This window comes from Vitis vinifera, chromosome 15 (genome assembly GCF_030704535.1).
Source record: "Vitis vinifera cultivar Pinot Noir 40024 chromosome 15, ASM3070453v1".
NCBI lineage: Eukaryota > Viridiplantae > Streptophyta > Magnoliopsida > Vitales > Vitaceae > Vitis > Vitis vinifera.
The window spans coordinates 1006562-1027749 of NC_081819.1; the positions used below are offsets into that span (position 1 = coordinate 1006562).

Below are 21188 nucleotides of genomic sequence, written 5' to 3' on the forward strand. Positions count from 1 at the left end.
TATATTTTCTTCAAACTTCACCTACCTTTATAAGAAAAAAAATTAGGAGAAAAATCTTTTAGTGTTTTCCTCTTCTTTTCCTTAGTTGGTCTTTTTTTTTTTAACCTTTGTTCGTGACCTTTAAATATAATAAAATCATTTTTCTTCACATTTATTATTATTTTCTTAGTAATTTCAAGGAATCAAACATATCTTATAGCTAATAGATGCAAACATACCTTCATCAATTTTTTTTATCATCAAATCATCCTTATAAAGCTTCTTCTTCAAATCAATCTTGTTTTTGTAGCTTGATATATCTTCTTAAGTCGCTACCTTATTCATTCTTAATTTATTTATATAAAGTTAGTTATCTTATTATTTATCTATTTATATGTTTCACGGGAAAAACTATGATAACAAAGCTATATCTATATGTTAATATTAATTTCACTCATCTCCCCAAGTTTCAATTAAATATACCTAACCATCATTAATTTGAAATTCCATTAAATACTTCTTATATACTGTTCATGTGTTATTTTTACTCACATCTGCTTTGATTTAAAATAAAGGAAATATCTTATTAAATTTCTAATCTATGTTTGGTTCCTTAAAAAATATTTCTTAATTTTGATTATATTATGAAAAATATTGATGAAAATCAAATAATTAAAATTAGTAAAAAAACTTATACATTTCAAATTATTTAATCTTTATATAAAAAGTTAAAATAAGTCAAATTTTAAAATAATGTATAAAAATAATTTATTAACTTTAAATTTATTTTTTATTTTCCTTCTATTTTTCTTCTATATATATATTTTTTCTCTCGTATTCTCTCTTGCATTTTCCAAAAAACATTCTCCCAAGAACTACTAAAATCATGTTCTATTTTCCTTTTTCTAATAAAATTTTATGTCAAAAGATAATAATATCCTATTTCATCTACTTCACTCTGTACCCACCCCAAAGCCTAACCTCAACCTTCCTCCATTTTCCATTCCCTTTCCTTAAGTTTTCCTTCCATTTCCTTCATCTTCTTCAATTTTTATTTTTCAAAAACTGAAATTAATTGGGAAAAAGAAAAAAAGAAAGAAAGAAAGGGATGTCTTTATGTGCACTCCACTGGGCATCTCTTTTTTTTTTTTCTTTTTTTCTTTTTCATGTTTCAAGTAATCATTAAAAAAAAAAAAGACAAATAAACGAACAAACAAAATAAAAACTTTAAGAGAAAAAAAAAAGGAAAAAAAGGAGGAAGATGAAGGGAAAGGAAATAAAAGGAAAGAGAAGGAAAAAGGAAGAAAAGGGAAAAGGGTAGAGAATTGAAGTTGTAGGATTGGGCTGCCTGGGTATATGATAAAAGGTGCCTAAGAAGAGGGCACTTTTGTCATTTTATATAATCCTTTATTTGAAAAAATAAATAAATTATATGCGTTTTTGGAGAAGATTAAGGAGCTATATTTAATATTTTCCTTCACATAAAATTAGAATTCTACAAACTTGAAATCATATACAAAACAAACACTTAATCCATGGATTTTGCAAATTGTATATTCTCCAAAAGGAAAACAATCCATGAAACCTGTTCCTTTTCCTTTTAAATGTACACAGAAGCCTCCTATCAAATATGACAGGACCTCACACCAGACTACACAGAATGAAGTACAGCACAACCATAATCAAAGTTCCAAGACCAAACCCACCACCATCATACCCAGAGCTACTGGTTTGCTGGACTGCAGAAGAAAAATACATGGAACGACGACGACCCGGAAACAACACAGTAGGCCACTGTATCAGTACCAACAACAGTAGTGTGAGAAGCACCATCACAATAGAGAAGGTGAACCTGCCTTCTGAGTCTGCAACAAAGAGAATCACTAAACTTCCCAGAAGAGATAGGAGTGTAGGGCCACATATAAGCAGCCAAAGGGCACCCACCATTAGAAATGGAACCAGTGGAGATGGCGCTCTGTTTCTCATGACTCTCAAGCTCTGCACAAGACTTGGGAATTAGAGAATCAGAAAAAGATTAGATTCTAAAGGGTGTTATTAAGGGTCTGTTAGTTGCAGATAGCAAGGAATTTGAAGCAATCAATCTGATGCTTTCGTTCCCTTGGGTCTATATGAGTAGTTGACCCATGCCACTGTCCTCAAGCAAGTTTGTCTTCTCTGTGTTTTTCTTTTATTTATACATGATGGAGATCAGCTTGGAGGCCAACTCTCCCCTACTCTATATTAAAATATGCTACAAATTAATAAACTATATCAATAAGATGCCTACCTTGAGCTATTTTCCAAGGTGGATGAGAAGGTAGGAAAGGTTTGTTTTTGTTAGGACTCGATGACTAGAACAGCATGCAGATGACATTCCTTTGTTTTCGATGATTTCGAGAAGATAGGTTAAATAAGAATAACAGCAATAAGAGATGAACTCAAGATTGGATGGATCGAGACAGGACCCAATATGTACATATCAAGGATGACAATAGAATATTTGTTCTGGAACAGGGCACAAGGGTTGCCTAAGAATGGAATGTAGAAAGATGGGGTGGCAATTCATGATGAACTTAAAACCAAGGCATGTTTCAAAACAAGTATAAGAATTTGTCAAAGGAAATATCTTCATCTTAAATGTTAGATAGGTTGTATCGACATGAATACAATATGATCAAGTCACTGCCAGAAAGAAGGGCTTCTTCAAAGTTTATTTCAACTAAGCCTTGAAAGGAAAATATTGAATCAAACCCAGTTGCCAGTATATCTAGAAAAAGCACCATGAGGTCTTGTGCCATGAAAACCAAGGAGCAAAGAAGCTTAAAAGAGAAGAGTCTTGTCATTAGGGACGAAAGGTCAAACACGTGCCAGAAAGTAAAAGTTGTGAACAAGACTTTCTCATCGGTAAGTAGCTATTCATACTAACCCCCACCAACCCCCACAAACAAGAAGAAAAAGAAAGACATGGCCTCCTGCTATTTGACTCAGCCTTACAATATTTACCACCCACCCAAGAAAGTCTGGACTGGTTGTCCTGGACTATCACTCGAAACTACAAAATTCCAACACAGCATAAGGAGAAAAGCAAAGATGACGTGGCTCCAGCTACATATGCTCCTGTTGTCCAAAACTACATATTTTCCAGTCAAGTTGTAGGACTGAAACGGAGATGTTGTTCATAAAAGTTGATCAACTGACATGCAAGAAAAGATAACATCACCGACTGCAGCACTGAAAAGGAACAAAGCAATAAAAATGGACATTTTTATGAACAAAGCTAAAAACTTGGGATTCTTCTAAGGGATTCTTTCTAACCTTCTGGCCTATCAATACTTCCCCCAAGTGGATACTTGTCCTCAAGGTCCAGTGAAGGAAACTGATTATGCAGCAGCGCTGTTGCCTCCCATGTAGCATCTTCAGTAGGCAATCGTTTCCACTTCACCAAGCTCTCTTCAATAAATTTCTTGCCTTGTTTAATCCAGCGTGTATCTAGGATTTTCTCTGGTTCTACCGAAACTACACCTTCATCAGTAATAGGTGGAAGCTCTAAGTTAACTTGTGGAGGATCCCTAACATATTTCTTCAAGAGAGAGACATGAAAAACAAGGTGGATCTTTGCTCTTGCTGGTAATTGGAGTTGGTAAGCAACATTTTCGATCTTCTTTTCGATAGATAAGGGTCAAGGGTCGTAGAACTTGCTGGCAAGTTTTTGATGAACTCGTTTGAAGGCAGTTTGTTGGCCACAAGGATGTAGCTTTAGGAGTACCATATTGCCTGCTTGAAACTCCACATCTCACCTCTTTTTGTCTGTCGTTTGCTTCATTCTATTAGCCGCCATGTCCAAATTCTTCTTCTAGTGCTGGAGCAATTCATCCCAGTGTAAGAGCCTTTGATCAACTTCGTTAACCTGAGATAACCCATCAAACTAAAGCAGAATTGAGGGAGGAAGCCGACCATACAAAGCTTGGAAAGGTGTCATCCCCGTTGAGCTATGGTAGGTGGTGTTGTACTAGAATTCTACCCAAGGTAAATAACTATACCATTTTCATGGCCATTGATGGACGAAACAGCGTAGGTATTTTTCAACACAGTGGTTCACAACTTCGATTTGTCTGTCGGTCTAAGAGTGGTAGGCAAAACTCAATTTCAACTTCGTTCCTAACATAGTGAAGAACTCTTGCCAGAATTTGCTGATAAAGACGAGGTTGCGGTCACTAATGATTGATTTTGGCATGCCATGGAGTTTGATGGCGTGCTCTACAAAATGTTTAACTACAATCTTTGCAAAAAACGGATGAGATAAAGCAACAAAATGAGCATACTTACTAAGTCTATCTATGACCACCAAAAGACTATCTTTGCCATGAGAGGATGGAAGGCCTTCAATAAAATCCAAAGTGATATCATCCTAGACTTGACAGGGAATGAGAAGTGGTTGAAGTAATCCTACTAGGGCTAGGGTTTCAATTTTGGTTTTTTGTCAAACTTCACATTGAATGATATATTCTTGGATAAACCGGTACATGGATGGCCAATAAAATTGTTGAGCTAACCTTTTTAATGTCCTCAATACTCCATAATGCCCTACCATTTTGCTGTCATGAAATTCTTTTAGCAGCTGGTTATGGATAACTTGTGGAACAACCACTCTCTTTTTGTAGAAGCATAGACCATTTTGCATCGAGTATGGTCCAATGGGATCCGTAGTTGATTGGAGGCTCAATTACTACATATATGGGTCATCTTGTGCTACCCTTCTCATATCATGCCAAAAAGTAACCTGTGAGACAAACAACGGATTAAGAAAAGGGTTGTCAGGGCAGTGAGAGAGAGCATCAACAACTGAATTTTCATGTCCTAGCCGGTAGAGAATTCCGTAGTCATAGCCTAAGAGCTTTGCTACCCACTTTTATTGATCGGGAGTTGCCACACGTTGATCTAGAAAGTATTTGAGACTTCTGTGATTGGTTTGAATGAAAAATCTCCTACCTAAAAGATAAGGTTGCCATGTCTTAATTGCTTCCACAATCGATAGCATTTTCTTGGCTTAGATGGACCATGTTCATTTACTAATCCCTGAAGTGTGACTCATAAACGAGATTGGCTTGCCTTGTTAAGTAAGGACCGTGTCGATTTTGTCACCTGAAGCATCAGTTTCAATAATAAAAGAGTCATCAAAATTTGGCATGGCTAACATCAAGGTAGTTGTCATGGTTTGCTTAAGCAGCTTGAATGCATCCATTGCTTCTTCATTCCATCTAAAGCTTCCATTTTTTGGGAGATTGGTAAGGGGGCGACCCAAAAGTCCATAGTTTTGAATAAATTTCTAACATCTAATGTTGTTCTTACATGTTCTATATATAATTCCTAGGTGGGACTATAAACAAGAATATCATCAAAGAAAATTGGTATGAACTTGCGAAGAGGATGGTGGAATATAGAATTCATAATGGCTTAGAAGGTGGAAGGGGCATTGCATAAACCAAAAGGCATAATTAGGTACTCAAAATGGTCATTATGGGTTCTGAAGGTAGTTTTTAGAATATCAGGAACATGTACTTCTACCTGATGATATCCAGCTCGTAAGTCTAGTTTGGTGAAATAGGCTACCCCATACAACTCATCTAGCATATTGTCCACCTTAGGAATGGGAAATCGATCTTTGATGGTGGCTACATTTAGTGCCCGATAGTCTGTGCAAAATGGCCAAGTGCCATCTTTCTTTTTTACCAACAAAACAGAAGATGAGAATGGACTGGTGCTAGGTTAAATGACTCCCATGTTAAGAATCTCCCCGACCTGCTTTTTTATCTCTATTTTTTGAAAATATGCATATCTATAGGGCTGAACGTTTATGGGTTGAGTAACTTCTTTGAGAAGAATGTGATGGTCAATATCCCTTAGGAGTGGTAGTGTGGTTGGTTCTTTGAACATGTATGCATAGTTCTCCAATGTCTGCTGCATGTTAGGACTGGTGTCTGTCCCAATGGACTTCTCGGCAGCTTGTAGGTAGACAACAAACAACATTTGGCCTTGGCGCATCTCTTTCGCAATTGACGCCAATGATATCGCTTGAATGGTTTAATTAATTGCAAACCCCGGAGCCTAGCATCTCTAGCCATTGGATGCCTAACACCATATCAAGTCCTGCTAGGGGTAGAGAATAAAAGGTGAGTGAAAAATTAATGTCTTGCAAATTCACTTGCACCTTCTCAAAGCAACCCCGGAAAAGTAGTCGTTCTCCATTTTCCAGGAGAACAACAAATTATTTCTTTGGCACCACCAAAGTCAAAGCAATTTGGCTATTTTCTCGCTCATAAAATTGTGAGTGGATCCACTATCAATCAACACTGTCACGTGTTAAGATCCGACGGTGGCTGCTACTCGCATGGTTCGTGGAGATGTCCAGCCTACTAGTGCATGTATTAATATTTCTAGTTCAACTTGATCTCCCATAGTATCTTCCATTTGCAACTCTTCATCCTCCACCTCGTATTCTTTGGTTTGACTATTGCTTTGGAACTCAAGAAGGAGTAGTTGAGGTCCTTGGCACTTGTGACCTGGGGTGAATCTTTCATTGCAGTTGAAACAAAGGCCTTGTGCTCTCTATTTTTGCATTTCATCACAACTCAATCGCTTGGGTGTCACTATTATGGTAGACTGATTCATTGGAGTGATGGTGGTAGATACACGGTTCTACAGTGGAGGTCATATGAACCCCTTCGTTCTTGCAATCTGTTCATCCTTCATTCTCACTAGACTAATGGCTTCCTTCAATGTTTTGGTCTTGAACATTCAAATTTGATCGGCGATTTTGGGTTTCAATCCTCCCATGAAAGTGCCAATGAGAGCCTTCTGTGTCCAACCTTGAACCCGATTGCCTAGCCTCTCAAACTCCTTTTGGTACTCACGAAGGGATCCAACCTGTCGAACTCTGGATAGAGTTTGATCAAAATCTTCACACTTTGTTAGTCCAAAAATGAGCCCATAGTTCCTCCTCAAATAATTCCCATGTCACCAAACGACCTTCCTCCTAGTAAGCTTGACACAACCATTGCCATCATTGGTTAGCTTCTCCTTCAAGGTGGAAAGATGCTAGAGTTACCTTTTGGTTGTCTGTTGTGCCTTGAAATTCAAAGAATTTAGCTACTTTAGTTGGATCTTCTCTGGATTATTTTGGAAATTCCAACCTCGCCATCTTGGAAGAGAAAACCTGTATGCCACCATCGTTTTCCTCCCGATGTGAACGGAAGGATCCTTCTCACCCATTGTTATTGTTGCTAGAGGCTTCTTAAGTTGGAAGCAAAACTTCAGATAGCTTGTTGATGGTTTCCTCTAATCGTTGTATTCCATCTTGAACTCCACTGAGCCCAACCTCCAAAGCCGCAATTCTCTCTTTGTTAGACGCCATTGTAATGATGCTCTGATACCAATGTTAGGTCTCAATCAGGTAGCAAAAATAACTCAAAGAAATACTCACTTTCATTAGATGAAAGATAAACCACAATTGTTTGTAAGAAAAATATGTTTGTTTTTATTCATTGCTAATGTTCCAATAAATAGAGTAAAGCTTAACAGATTAGCTTCAACTTAGGAAACTAACTAGCCTAAACTCAAGGGAATACCTTGTAACAAATTTGAATGTGCAAAAATACAAAACAAAAGCAAAAAATAAATTAAAAGGCTAACAACTCTTTAGACTTAGTCTAACTCAAGCTAAAAACTTAGGATTCTTCCTGAGGATTCTATCTGACCTTCTCGGCCTATCAAAACTTTACCAACAAAAGTGCTACACACTAAAAGCCCTTTAACTAGAAACACTCCCATACAGGCCCTAAATCTATTCAATATGCACATTGTATTGGAATTGAAGACATTCAAAAGCTTAAATGACCAATAGAACTCTAGCCACCTTTAGATCTTGAACCAGGATATTTATCTCAATTAAAATATTACTAAATAAGAGGACTAGGAAATTGGAAAGAGAAACCTCTCCTGATTCTTAGTTTACAACATATCACCTCAGTGCAAACCATAGTTTGTGTTATAATATATACCATATTTCTAACAATTTCCATTACAACTGATTTCATATATTGAAATGTGGTTTCCTCTGTTCAAAGATGTGATTCACCTATGAGTGTTATAATATATACCATATTTCTATCAAATTCCTTTACAACTGATTTCACATATTGAAATGTTGTTTTCTATGTTCATGGATGTGATTCATGCACATGTACACAGGATGTGACGCTGTCACTCATAGGTAATGAGACTGATGATTATGAGGTTCATCACAATACTGAAACATCCATGGTCAAGGAACAATTAGAAGCTTAATTATGAAAACAAAGGAAAAAATAGAGAGTGGGAGAGGAGAAGAAAAATTGTACAAATACTCCATAAGAACCATCAAAGAAAAGAAATACTACTAAGCAAACTAAGACCCTTTCTTTTAATTAAGACATAAATTAGAGAAAAGGAAAAGGAATACAAAGTAGGATGAAGGATCTTTTTCAGATAAGAAAAAATACAAGAAGATTGCATCTCTTCATTATATACAACAACAAGCAACGACTTCAAATAAGGACCACCTAGTACCATCCACCACCAACCAAAAAGATCTCATCTCTTCTAGCAAGGAGATCAAGGCCCGCTTCACAAGACAAAGGAAAACCATAGACGTGGTGGGCTTATGTGGGATTTTGGAAGCTCAAAAGTTTTCCAAGGCATTGAAGTTCAAGTCTGTTACCTTATGTAACATTTTGATTGATGAGTTTGCCCCTATTATATATTTAATACTTTTATATTTAGTGTTTTTTTAGAGTGTACAACTGCAATTGAGAGGTTGTTTCTTGAAAGTTTCATCATTGTAACTCTTCTAATTCATTTTGATTAGTGGATTGTTGAGTGTTGGTGCACTTTGTGGATGTAGGGATCACATTGATCATCAAACCACATTATATTAAATTTCATATTAGCTTTTGAGAGAACCTTTCAAATGGAACTTCAAACCCTGAGAGATTGAAATCTTCTTTAATTTTCGGATTTTCATCTCAAGCTCTACATTAAGAACATTTTGAAAGAGCTTCAAGACAATAAACTTCAACATCAAATTCTTCTCTCCTTCTTCTTAAGTTGCGTCATTGAAGTGACTAGATTTTCAATTGAGAATTTTCTACTCAAACTTCAATGAGACTTTGAAAATGAGATATTGATGTGAAGTTAGTGATAGAAATAAGATTTCTTCGAGCGTTGATGAGACTTGAAAGTTGCTTTCTTGAGATTTCAATTTGAACATTGATGTGAAATCAATGGTGAAAGTTTCATGAGTAATATCCTAAAGGGTCACGAATGTACATGACTCTTATGACCCTTCCCTAATATAACAATGTTCTAAATTCTTATATTTCTTTACGACTATGTTTGGTCCCGAAAATATGAAGGAAAATGTAAGGGAAAGAAAATAGAGAGGAAAACTAGAAGGAAAGAAGAAGTGAAGGAAAAAAAAGATTTAAGATCAATATATCATTTTTTATGTTTCTTGAAACTTATTTCACTTATTTTTCTCCATTATATAAAGCTTAAATAATATAAAGATACATAAATTTCTAGTTATTTTTAATTATATTTAATTTTCTTTCATATTTTCCATATTACAAACAAACATAAGAAAATTATTTTTTTTAGCATTTTTTTTTCTTTTCTTAGTATTTTTCAGAAACCAAACATAACCTACAAGAATAGAAAAAGATATAGGAAAGAAATATTATAATAATAATAATAATAAAAGAAATAAATGTTTGCCACTAACTAGAATAGAAACTTAAAAAACTAAGTATTGCAAGTCACAAGCTGAATTTTTGTCACTATTAGTCTCCCAAATTAAGCCCTGAGCATTGAAACCAATCTTTCCCTTATTTTATAAGTCTTTAAAGGATATTCCCAATGTTGTTCCCAACTAGAATAATTCTTACCAAAATACAATAAGGCAACTAGTCATATTGCCTTAGTGAGAGAGACATTGAAGAGGCTTTAGAAATATCATTAAGTGGATCGGTCAAGTTTTCAAATTGAATGTAGAAGGGTTGGGAATCAAGAGATTGAATTGTTTCATGAAGACTTCCAAAAAAGAAAAGAAAAAAACAAGTTAAATGATGTAGGACACCCTTAGGGTGGCTATCTACAATCAAATCAGTGGACAACGACCTAAATCTTTTTGGATTGAATGAAAACAAAGAGTTAAGGTAATGGTAGCAAGAGAAAAAGAAGAAGACAAAGATAGAAAAACTTCAGAATCTCGCTAAAAACTTTCTAAAAGTCTTACCTTGAAGAAAAACTAGAAATATCACTATTGAAAGTTACAAGTATGCAAAAGTATATGTATGGATATGTGTGTGTATATACACACACACACATATCTTATTCCTTATTTTTCATTCATATATATATAATTCCTTATTTTTCATTTGTGTACATCCATCAGTTTTATTTATAGGCTTCAAAATATGCAACCTTCATAGTAACTCTTTAAAACTCTTAATTCTTCCTTAATAATTTAAACCTTATAATAATTAATTTAAATTTAAAATATGAACTTTGAGGGAAAAAAAATAAAACTATTGATTACTGCTCAAAAAGTACTCTTTATAGCTTGAAGCTAACTATTTTAAACACTTTTAAGTAGTAGTTAATACCTTTTAACTCAATTGGCACATTAAGGAACCTAACAAGGGTTACTAATCAGTTTTTGGCAAGTCTTGGTGTTTTTGGTAGCTCAAATCCATGGCAATGCAAGTTGAAGCTCAAATACATGAAGAATCCAAGCTTTGGAGCACTTCATAGCCCTTTGCCAAGCTTGACAATAGGTTGCCAAGCCAATCATAGATGCAAGGAAGAAAATTAGAGGAAGAAATCCAACAACCAGCATTTTCGCATGGTTGTGCGAAATTTCGCACACCATGCGAAACCACAAGAAGCAGCCAAAGAATTTGCACACCATGCGAAATTTCACATGGTATGTGAAATCTTCCTGTGCACCAACTCCATTAGATTTTTATCTTAAGATATTTTGTGTAATTTCCTAGTTTCTGCTTGTAACTAACCTAGATATTTTCTTTTATCTCTTTTTGTATATTTTGGAGGTAACATGATATATAAGGAGAGAGATAGAAGGAGAGATATATATAATGTTTTCATAAAACACTTGAAAATTCCCCGTAGTAAGAAATACACAAAGCTTTTTGCTCTGTCTTACCTTCTCATTTTGTTTTCACTTTTCTTTCTAGCCAAGCAACCTTTGAGGATGAATTCTCAGGGGATAAGGGGCTAGATTTTACGTTTCTTGGAGTGATGGAAGCTAGGTGAAGGACCTGAATGCAAAGGTGGGAGTTGTCCTTGCTTTAAAGGAAAGTAATTATTAACCTTTAATGGTTTTTATTTCAAGGTTTAGCTTTAAATCCCTTAAAATCACCTTGAATGGCCAATACTTGGTAAGCTTTTCGGATTCTATGGATGCTTATTTCTAGATCCATGGATATCTATTAGTTATCATTTATGAGCCATTGGAAGGTGGTTTAAGGTGAGGGTCTTTAGTGTTTGGAGCCATTAATGGGAAGAAATTACCATTTTTCATGAATCCTTTGGATCAAATCTTAATTGTTAAATACAAAACTGGTTCAGGAGATAACCATCCTTTATGTTATTGTCCCCAACGCGAGGAGAAGATCTAGAATCTCCCCCTTTGCCTAAGGAACCCGATCCTAATGACCTAAAGCTCCAAGAGACCTTTTCTTTGTAGTTAACTTCACTTACTATTTTTGCTTAACTTAAAATCAATCTTTGCAACCACAATTCCAATTTCTTTAAAAGCTATTTTATTTCCTTCACTAAAGTCAATTGTACAATGAAAACCCATCCATGTGGAAGATTCTAGAGCCACTATACAATGTTAGCTATGCTACCCTAGTGTGAGGTGATTTAGGTTTTATAAATTTTGTTAATAACACCCGTCTGAGCCAAAATCAAATGGCACGACTGCAATAGGGACGAATCAACTATTATAAAATTAAAACATTTTTTTAAAAATGAATGTTTTTAGAATATAGAAACCCTTCAAAAAAAAGTAGAACTATTTTAGGAAATAAAATCATTCTTAGAAAAAATACATCTCTAGAAAAATAATTGTTTTTGAAAAATGAAAAGTTTAAAAGCATAGGAACTTATTACAATAAAAAAATTTCCAAAGAGGACTTTCTAAATTTTAAATATGACTAAAATAACTAAAATATTATTAATTACAACCGTAAATAACTATAATATGAAAAATTACTTAAATACCCTTAATGAAGTAACTTAGGATTCCTTTATTCCCTTTACCTCATTTCATGAGTAAACCTTTAAGGCTCATCCCCATTTCTTAATGACTATCATTAAGGAGAACTTATACAAACTAGCAATCACCATAAAACAAGTGGAGAGTTTACCTATTAAAGGTAACAAAGAGCATATGACAAATTCCACTAAAATAATTATTATCGTTATAGTCTTCTTAATCACAAGTCCTTTGAATAACCTAAGGGGACTCACTACCTCAATTCTATGAGATATCATTGTACCTTTACCAAGAATAGTTGTTGCCACTAGTATTCATAACAATAACACAATTTGTAGAGATATATAACCACATTAGGGTTTTACTCATAGGTTGAAATCTCCTATTGAATTTAACATAAGCTCAATATCCACTAAAGGTTGAAAATCCATGCAATATAGTAGTTTGGTAAATCATGACAATTGATAACCTTACACCATGGCTCACCGTATGCCTAGTCCAATTTGTAACCATATGTACTAGTATAGTCACCATGGGAACCCCATTCAATGACCAAGACAAGTCATTTATCCAATTATGAGGTAGTGTACTACAGTCTATGTTGGATTGTCCAAATCTATAAACTAGCTATAAATTTCTTATCACCTTGCAAGGAAACTATGATTTGGATATTTTGTGCAATTTCATACACCTCAATCATATACAATGCAAGTGATGTGGACTTGAATGCTTAGATAACCAATCAATGAATAAGGGATAATAAAATAAAACTAAAATCATAACTAAAAAAATTTATTAGTAAATCTTAATCTATTACATCATGTCAAGTTTTCCAAGGCTTTATCCCACAAACTCCCACTAACTGTAAAACATGTTGGGAACACATCTAACACCTAAGGTATCCCTATGACCATTGAAGACTCTGATAGACAAAGTCTTCATGGAAAGATTTATCAGGTTCTCTATAGAAAGTATCTTCTCCATAGTCACATTTCTTCTCATTATTATCTCATACTTCTTCTCTATGTGTTTACTTTTTTTTTTTTATGGTTTCTTGGTTCTTTAGACTATGTCATTATCCCACTATTACCACAAAGTAGTACCAAGGGCGGTACAACCAAGGGTATTGCCCCAAGTCCTATGAGGAACTTCCTAAACCAAATTATTTCCCTTGTTGTTTTAGAAGTAGTAACATACTCGACTTCTATAGTAGAGATGACAATATAGAATTACTTCACACTTCTCTAACTAATAATCCCACCACCTAAAGTGAACACATACTTGAAAGGTAGTAAACTATTCTTGAAGTCTTATATCACATACTTGACCAAAACCTTGTCATTGTAGGTGGCTTGAGACAATTCAATCTTCCTATTCTTACAGTCCCAAAGGACCTTAATCTCAAGAATATTTGCATCTCACTCAGATTTTCATCTATAACTGAGTAGATAATGATATCTTGACTAATGATAACAACCCTACATCATTCTCAATGAGTAGAATGTCATCAACATACTAGATCAAAAACACCATTGTGCTTCCATACGTCTTCTTATATACACTAGGTTCATCTTATTTTGATCAAAATCAAGAGTCTTAATAACTTGATCAAAACACATATTTCATGAGTGAGATGCTTACTTTAATCCATAAATGAATTTATGCAACTTGCATATATGGTGCTCTTGGCTCATTGTTATAAATCCATCTAGTTGCATGATATAGATGCTCTATTCAACATCCCTATTCAAGAATATTGTTATCTTGACATTCATTTTTCATATCTCATAATTGAGATGTATCATAATGTGTAGGATTATTCTAATAGTTTTAAGCATCGCTAAGTGAGGTCTCCTCATAGTCAAAAAAAGATTTCTCACCATAACCCTTCACTATAAGCCTAGCCTTGTATGTCTTAACCTTTCCATCTACCCCTTTCCATCTACCCCTTTCTTCCTCTTATAAATCCACTTATACCCTATAGGTTTCATCTCTTCAGGTGCTTCTACAAGATTTTGGACTATATATGCTAGAAACATAGATTTTAACTCTGATTCCATTTCTCCTTACCATAGAATAGCATCATCACTGTTCATTATTTCATCATAATTCATGGGATTGGTCTCATGTTCCTCTAGAATGACGTCAAAAGGCTCTCCCAAATATATGAACCTATTTAATTGTATAACAATCCTCCCACCATGAAGAACTAGAAGTGATAGGAATTGTAGGTGTAAAAACCTTTGACCCATAGTCCTTTATTCCAATGTGGGAGTACCTTCAAGTGTTTTCTAGTTTATATCATGTTTCTCCATACTACTCACAATATAATCTTTTTCTAGAAATCCGAAATTTATACTAACAAATTGATATACTTATGTTTTGACCTTCCATTCCTTTTAGATAACCTAGAAATTAACATATCTATGACCTTGCTTCCAACTTGTCTACTTCTAACTTCAACACGAGTGCTACACACCCTCAAATGTGAAGCATTGCAAACAAGGTTTAAGACCTGTCTATATCTTAATGGGAGTCAAAGGTATTGACTTGGAAGGCACTAGGTTAAGTAAGTAAGCCACAATCTCCAAGGCATATCCCTAAAAGGATATAGGAAGTGATGAGAAACTCATCATAAATCTCACAATGTCTATCAATGTTCAATTTCTTCTTTCTGCTATTTCATGTTACTATAGAATTCTAGGTGTACCCAATTAGGATAAAATCTCATGCTCTCTAAGGAAAGAATTGAATTGAGAAGACTTGTACTCATCATCTTGATCAGATCGAAGTGCCTTAATATTTTTGCCTAATTGGTTTTCCAATTCTACCTTAAATTCAATGAATTTATCCAATGCATCAAGTTTCCTATGCAATAGGTAGACATATTTAAACCTAGAGTAATGATCTATAAAGGTGATGAAATACCTATACCCTCATTATGCATGGATATTAAAAGGCTCATGCACATTAGTATGCACTAACTCCAAACACTCATTGGCTGCATATCTTTTTCTAGTAAAGGACCTCTTAGTCATTTTACCTTTTATACAAGATTTGAAGATTGGAGGATCATTTGGAATTCAAGAGTAAAATATTCTAGACTTAACCAGTCATTAGTTCTTATTTAGATTAATATAGCCTGGGCAGAAGTGCCAAAACTATATTTGATTAACGCTAGTTTCCTTTCTTTTAAATGAGATATTATAATTCTCCTACTTGACAAAACAAATAATGGGGATACATGATAAAAATTATCAACCATTGATCTTGAGTATATAAAGGAATCATTCATCTTAATAAAAATTTGTTTATTATTAAAAACCACTTAATAATTCAATTTACATAAACTAGAAATTGAAATCAAATTCTTTCGAAATTCATGATTAATATAATGACAATCTTGGAGTTTTGAAAACAATTGTTGTCTAACATAAGGGTATCTGATTACTACTCAAAAAGTACTATTTCATAGCTTGTAATTAACTCTTTTAAACACTTTTGAGTAGTAGTTATCACCTTTTAACCCAATTAACATATTAAGGACCCTTGCAATCAATTCTAATCAAATTGTGTTAAGTTTTGGTGTTTTGATAGCTTTTTGATCACCAAAGCAATCCGAGATTGAGGAGAGTTCTTTGGAATCCATAAGCAAATCCAGAATACAAGGAGTATGGGATCCTGCTCATTCCACCCAGACGGGAATCATAGCTCCTTCCACCCAGGTAGGAATTCCATCCGGTTGCCACCACTTACACCCGGCTGCCGTCGCCATCCGGAATCTGCTGCCGCCGCCATTCCATCTGGATGTCTCACATCCGGAATTCTGCTGCCGTCGCCATTCCATCCGGATGTATTACATCTGGAATTCTGACGCCGGATGGGAGAGGAGAGCATTTCAACTTCCCTGGTCAGACATATCCGGATCCGCTGATAGCGCTTACACCCGAAGAGTTTCGCAGCCAATTTTGCACAGTGCCGCGGTGTTCTCCTGAAGCTTCTCGATATGTGCGACCGACATCTTTAGATATTTTTCTTTAGATATTTATCTTTAGATATTTTTCTTTAGATATTTTGCTTTAGATATTTGATGTCTAAATACCCAAAGTCTCCTTGTAACCCACCTATCATAGGATTCCTTAGTCTTTAAGTAAGTACAAAGGGTAAATAACCCCTTATATATAGTTTGTAATCTTCTTTGAAAGATGTATGTAATCTTGGGGAGCTTGTTCTCGAATCGGAATCGGATCTCGGGAGCTTGTTCCCATAGATGCATCCTTTGTACAGTTTTGGGAAGGAAGTAAAATACAGAGCACTTGCTCTGCTTTTGTTTTCTCGTTATTTTCTTTCTAGCTAATCAAACTCTAAGGATTTTTCCTTAGAGGATGAGAGACTAGGCTCTTTGTCTCTTGGAGTGAAGAAAGCCGGGTAAATTTCCACATGCATAAATTGGAAGCTTTGTTGTTTTAGTTTTTAATGAAGAGAAAGTGTGACCCTTTAATGGTTTTTATCTTTTTAGTTAACTTAAAACGCCTTTAAATCACCTGGGCCAACACTTGATAAGGCAAGTAATCTCCATCCATAGAGATGCACTAGTTTATCTCTTGCGAGCCTTTGGGAAGTGGTTTGAAGGTAGGATTTTCTAGAATAGCCAACACTTGGTAAGCTTTTGGACTCCACGGAGACATCCATTACTTATCTCTTGCGAGCTTTTGACGGGTAATCCAATATAAGATCACCTTGAATGGCAAGTGCTAGGTGAGAGGTATGAGCCATTGCAAGATGCATCAGTGAGAGGGATTTAGTGTTTGAACCCATTAATGGGAAGCATCTGTACCACACCGGTTCGGGAAATAACTATATGTTAAATCCCTAGTGCGAGGAAAATAAACAAGTGACCGGAACTCTCCTTTTTGTATGAGGAATTTGAACCCAGTGATCTAAACTCCAAGAGACACTTTTCTTTATAAGTAAAATCAGTTACTATTTTTGGTTAGTTTAAAACCAAACTTTTTTCCGCTAAAGATTATGTTTTCTTTTAAAGCTAACCTGGAAATGAAAAGGCACCAATTCAGCTTTGAATTAATATCAATTGTGAAATGAAAACCCATCTCAGTGAACGATCCTAGAGCCACTATGCTATAGTAGCTTTGTCTTTGCTACCCTAGTTCATAGTGTAATAGGTTATAAATTTTGTTAATTACTCCCTCAATCAAGGAGCACCAGCTGGACATGAATCAGCTGATACACCGACTGGGCATGAATCAAATGGCGCCGTTGTCGGGGATGGTGCCACTTTACAGTGATATGACCTCTTTAGAGTACTTGTGATCTTCATCACAAGTTTGGTTACTTTTCTTTTCCTTTTACTAACTCTTTTTATTTGTTTATCTTTTTTTGTTCATATTTTAGTATAGTTTTTATTTAGTTTTTAGTTAATCTTAATAATTTTTTTTTCTTTAGAATTTTATTTTCTTTTATTTTCTTTTGTTTTCTCTGTTTTTAATTCACAAATTGCTAGTTGTGCATGCCATATTGAATACGAGATAGCAGAGGAAGCCATGAACTTTATGAGTTATGTGGTTGAAGTTTCAAGAGGATGGGATGAACCAAATGCTAAAAATATGGGCAGAATGATGTCTCAACCTAAAGCTAAGGGTGAGATGTATATTTTGAATGACAACATGGACATGAAGGCAAAGATTGCAGCTATGGAAAGGAGATTGGACGAGTTAGAAATGATGAATATGCAAGAAGTGCAAGCCATCTCTCAGACACCATTGCAACCTATGCCTTGTGCCATTTGTCTATCTTATGAGCACTTGGGGGAAAAGTGTCCTACCATTCCAGCCGTGAGGGAAATGTTTGGTGATTGCAACACCTACAATTCCAATTGGAGGGACCATCCAAATTTCTCTTGGAAACCACAACCACCTTAGTATCAGCAACCTGCTCAAGCACCACAGCAAGCCTCAAACCTTGAACAAGCTATGATGAATCTTAACAAGGTCATGGGAGACTTTGTTGAAGCTAAAAAATCCATCACTGCTCATCTCAGTCAAAAAATTGACAGTGTAGAGAGTTCATTGAACAAAGAGATGGATGGAGTGCAAAGTGCTCCAAGATTCAATCTCAAGGTTTGCCAACCTCAACACAATGCAAGAGAAAGAAAACTTTCCTTCTCAACCTCATCAAAATCAAAAGGGTATCCATGAAATAGAGGCTAAGGAGAGTGATAAAGAGGTTGATCTGCCCGCATGCAAGCTAGAGCACGAGGTAGAGAGTGAAACAGAGAACGAAAAGAGGGAGGAAAGAGAAAGGAAAGAGAAAGGGGAAAAGTACAGAGAAAGATGATTGTATAAATGAAAAATCACAGAGAATAGTCATCAAGGAAGAATTGATGAAGAAACGTATACCTCCACTTTTCCTCCAAGATTTGTATGGGAAAATCATACAAAGCAAGTCTCAAGTGAGGGATGCAAACTTCATATGGGATCCGGGCAAGCGGAATCCGGATCAATTTTTTTGATGGACTTAGCCTTTTTAAAGACTAGCTAGTCCATAGCTTTTTGTTTTATTTTTTTTACTTGTTTTAACTTTGATTTTAATTCTTTAATTTTAATTTATTTTGATGTAACATAGGTTTTTGGATGATCAAAATCAAGATGAATGTGCAAAGCTGAACGAAAATGTTGCAGCCGCACCCCATTTCGCTACTGTTGGAAACATTTTTGGAGTACTTACTGGAGCTCAAATTATGCATACCATATGTTGATTCGAAGCTTAGGAAGTCAGGAGTCAATACCTTCAAACGGTGCTTGATTTGGAGTTAAAACGAAAGAGTTATGGTCGTTTGAAAACTGTGCAAACAAAGAGCTGAAATGCCAACAGAGCCCCACGACCATGCATCTGAAGAGGAGAGCCCCGCGCACCCTAGGATCACACACATGAAGCCTCTCACTCCATTTCTGACCTCTTTAAACCATCAAAGCCCATAGCTCTAGCTGAGAGCTCCAGTTGAGAAGACTATGCCATCCAAGGAGAATACCAGAACAGAGGCCAAAGTCCTGATCCAACCCACTCAGAAGGCCACCACAAATGCATCAGCTCCACAGGACCTTACCATTATTTGATCATCTCTTTACTTTTTGTCTTTACATATTATATTAGTATACATAGTTCCATGTTTTGATGTCTTATATTCTGGGATTGGATGTATTATTGATGATGCATCATATATAGACATCAATTCTTGTTTAAAACTTGACATTTTTCTATTTTCTCTACTCACTATTTTTTTTGAAACATGTGGTTTCTCCTATACGAATCAGACTCCATGTCACTCAGGAGGTACCACTTCCTCCCTATTTTTTAATCGCTTTTGTCACATTGAGGACAATGTTCAGCTTGGTTGGGGGGAAGAGTTGAGGAAGGAAGTTTTTGTTATTAATGCTAAGTTATTTTGGTAATTTAGTTGCTTTTTGCTTAATTTTTAAAATTTTTAAAGTTTTTTATTCTACTCTCCATGGTTATTAAGGAAAGATTTTCAAAATGAAAAGGGAGAAATTGAATTTTTTGTCTTTTTACTTGACTTAGATTTTGTATTATGTTTATTAAAGTTGATGAATTGTTGAAGTTTCTATTGAATTCAAGCTTATGTCTTCCACTTTAAGCTATTCACACACTGTGCACAATAGGTTCCGATTATAAGATGAAAAACTATTTCCCTCTTGAATTAGGAAAATTTTAAACTTGGTACCTTTGACCTCATTTAATAGTGTTGGGACACCTTATAAAAGGCCAATGAGTCTTTGAAAAAAGAAAGAAAAAATGTTTGCTTGCCTTGAAACCCGAGCAAGGTCCGAGGGGTATATGGTGAAAATCTTTAAAACCTAGTGCCCTAAGCCTTCATTGGTTGGGAGTCACCGACCTCAATGCTCGTTACAAGGGTGAATAAGTGGAGTTTAACATACTATAGGTGCTTGGGTATTTTAAATTCATTCTCAAAAGTCTGGGTAAAATCCAAGGAGTTAGTGGTTGAAAGATCCTTAAAACTTGATGCCCTAAACCTTAATTGGTTGGGAGTCATCGATGGACCCCCGTTACATGGACAATTTAGAAAAAAAAAATACCTTTAAGCCTTGTACTCCTACAATGAAAAAAATTGTGAAAAAAAAAAAGAGGTGCATTCTTATCCTATTGGAGGTTGACCAGTTTGCTAAGTTTTGAAAAAGAACTAGGTTGGGGGGAGAGATTAGTTCAACATACTATATTCGGAAGCTAATAAATAACACTTAGATTTTTGTGGAAGAGTAAGATTTGGTCCTTTGGAAGTGGAAATGATTTTAAAGCTTAAATTTGCATAATGCCTTCTCTTTAAGAATTGTGATTAGATAAGTTATTTGATAACTCTTGTTGAAGTTTGAGTTTTATTTCTTTAATGTTCCATGTGAGAGTTAGATAATCATGCCGCTTGGAAATTGTTTTTTGATCAGCATGATGTTGTAAATTATAGTACTGTTTATTTTTATTTTTCTCTTCTTCTTTGCTAAGGGACTAACAATATGTCGGTTGGGGGGAGTGATTACTACTCAAAAAGTATTATTTCATAGCTTGTAATTAACTCTTTTAAACACTTTTGAGTAGTAGTTATCACCTTTTAACCCAATTAACATATTAAGGACCCTTGCAATCAATTCTAATCAAATTGTGTTAAGTTTTGGTGTTTTGATAGCTTTTTGATCACCAAAGCAATCCGAGATTGAGGAGAGTTCTTTGGAATCCATAAGAAAATCTAGAATACAAGGAGTATGGGATCCTGCTCATTCCACCCGGACGGGAATCATAGCTCATTCCACCCGGGTAGGAATTC

The 21188-nt window shown here is 35.2% G+C and overlaps 1 protein-coding gene across 2 annotated transcripts in view; it reads right to left on the reverse strand.

Annotated features, from left to right (window-relative positions):
• Positions 1 to 1507: 1507 nt before the first annotated feature.
• LOC100248851 (putative disease resistance protein RGA3) overlaps positions 1508 to 21188 on the reverse strand; it is a 54020-nt gene continuing 34339 nt past the window's right edge. For both annotated transcript variants that reach the window (XM_059743229.1, XM_059743228.1), the window contains one exon: positions 1508 to 1977. In XM_059743229.1, the coding sequence (XP_059599212.1) occupies positions 1703 to 1977 (275 nt within the window). In that variant the 3' untranslated portion in view covers positions 1508 to 1702. The remainder of the gene's footprint in view (positions 1978 to 21188) is intronic.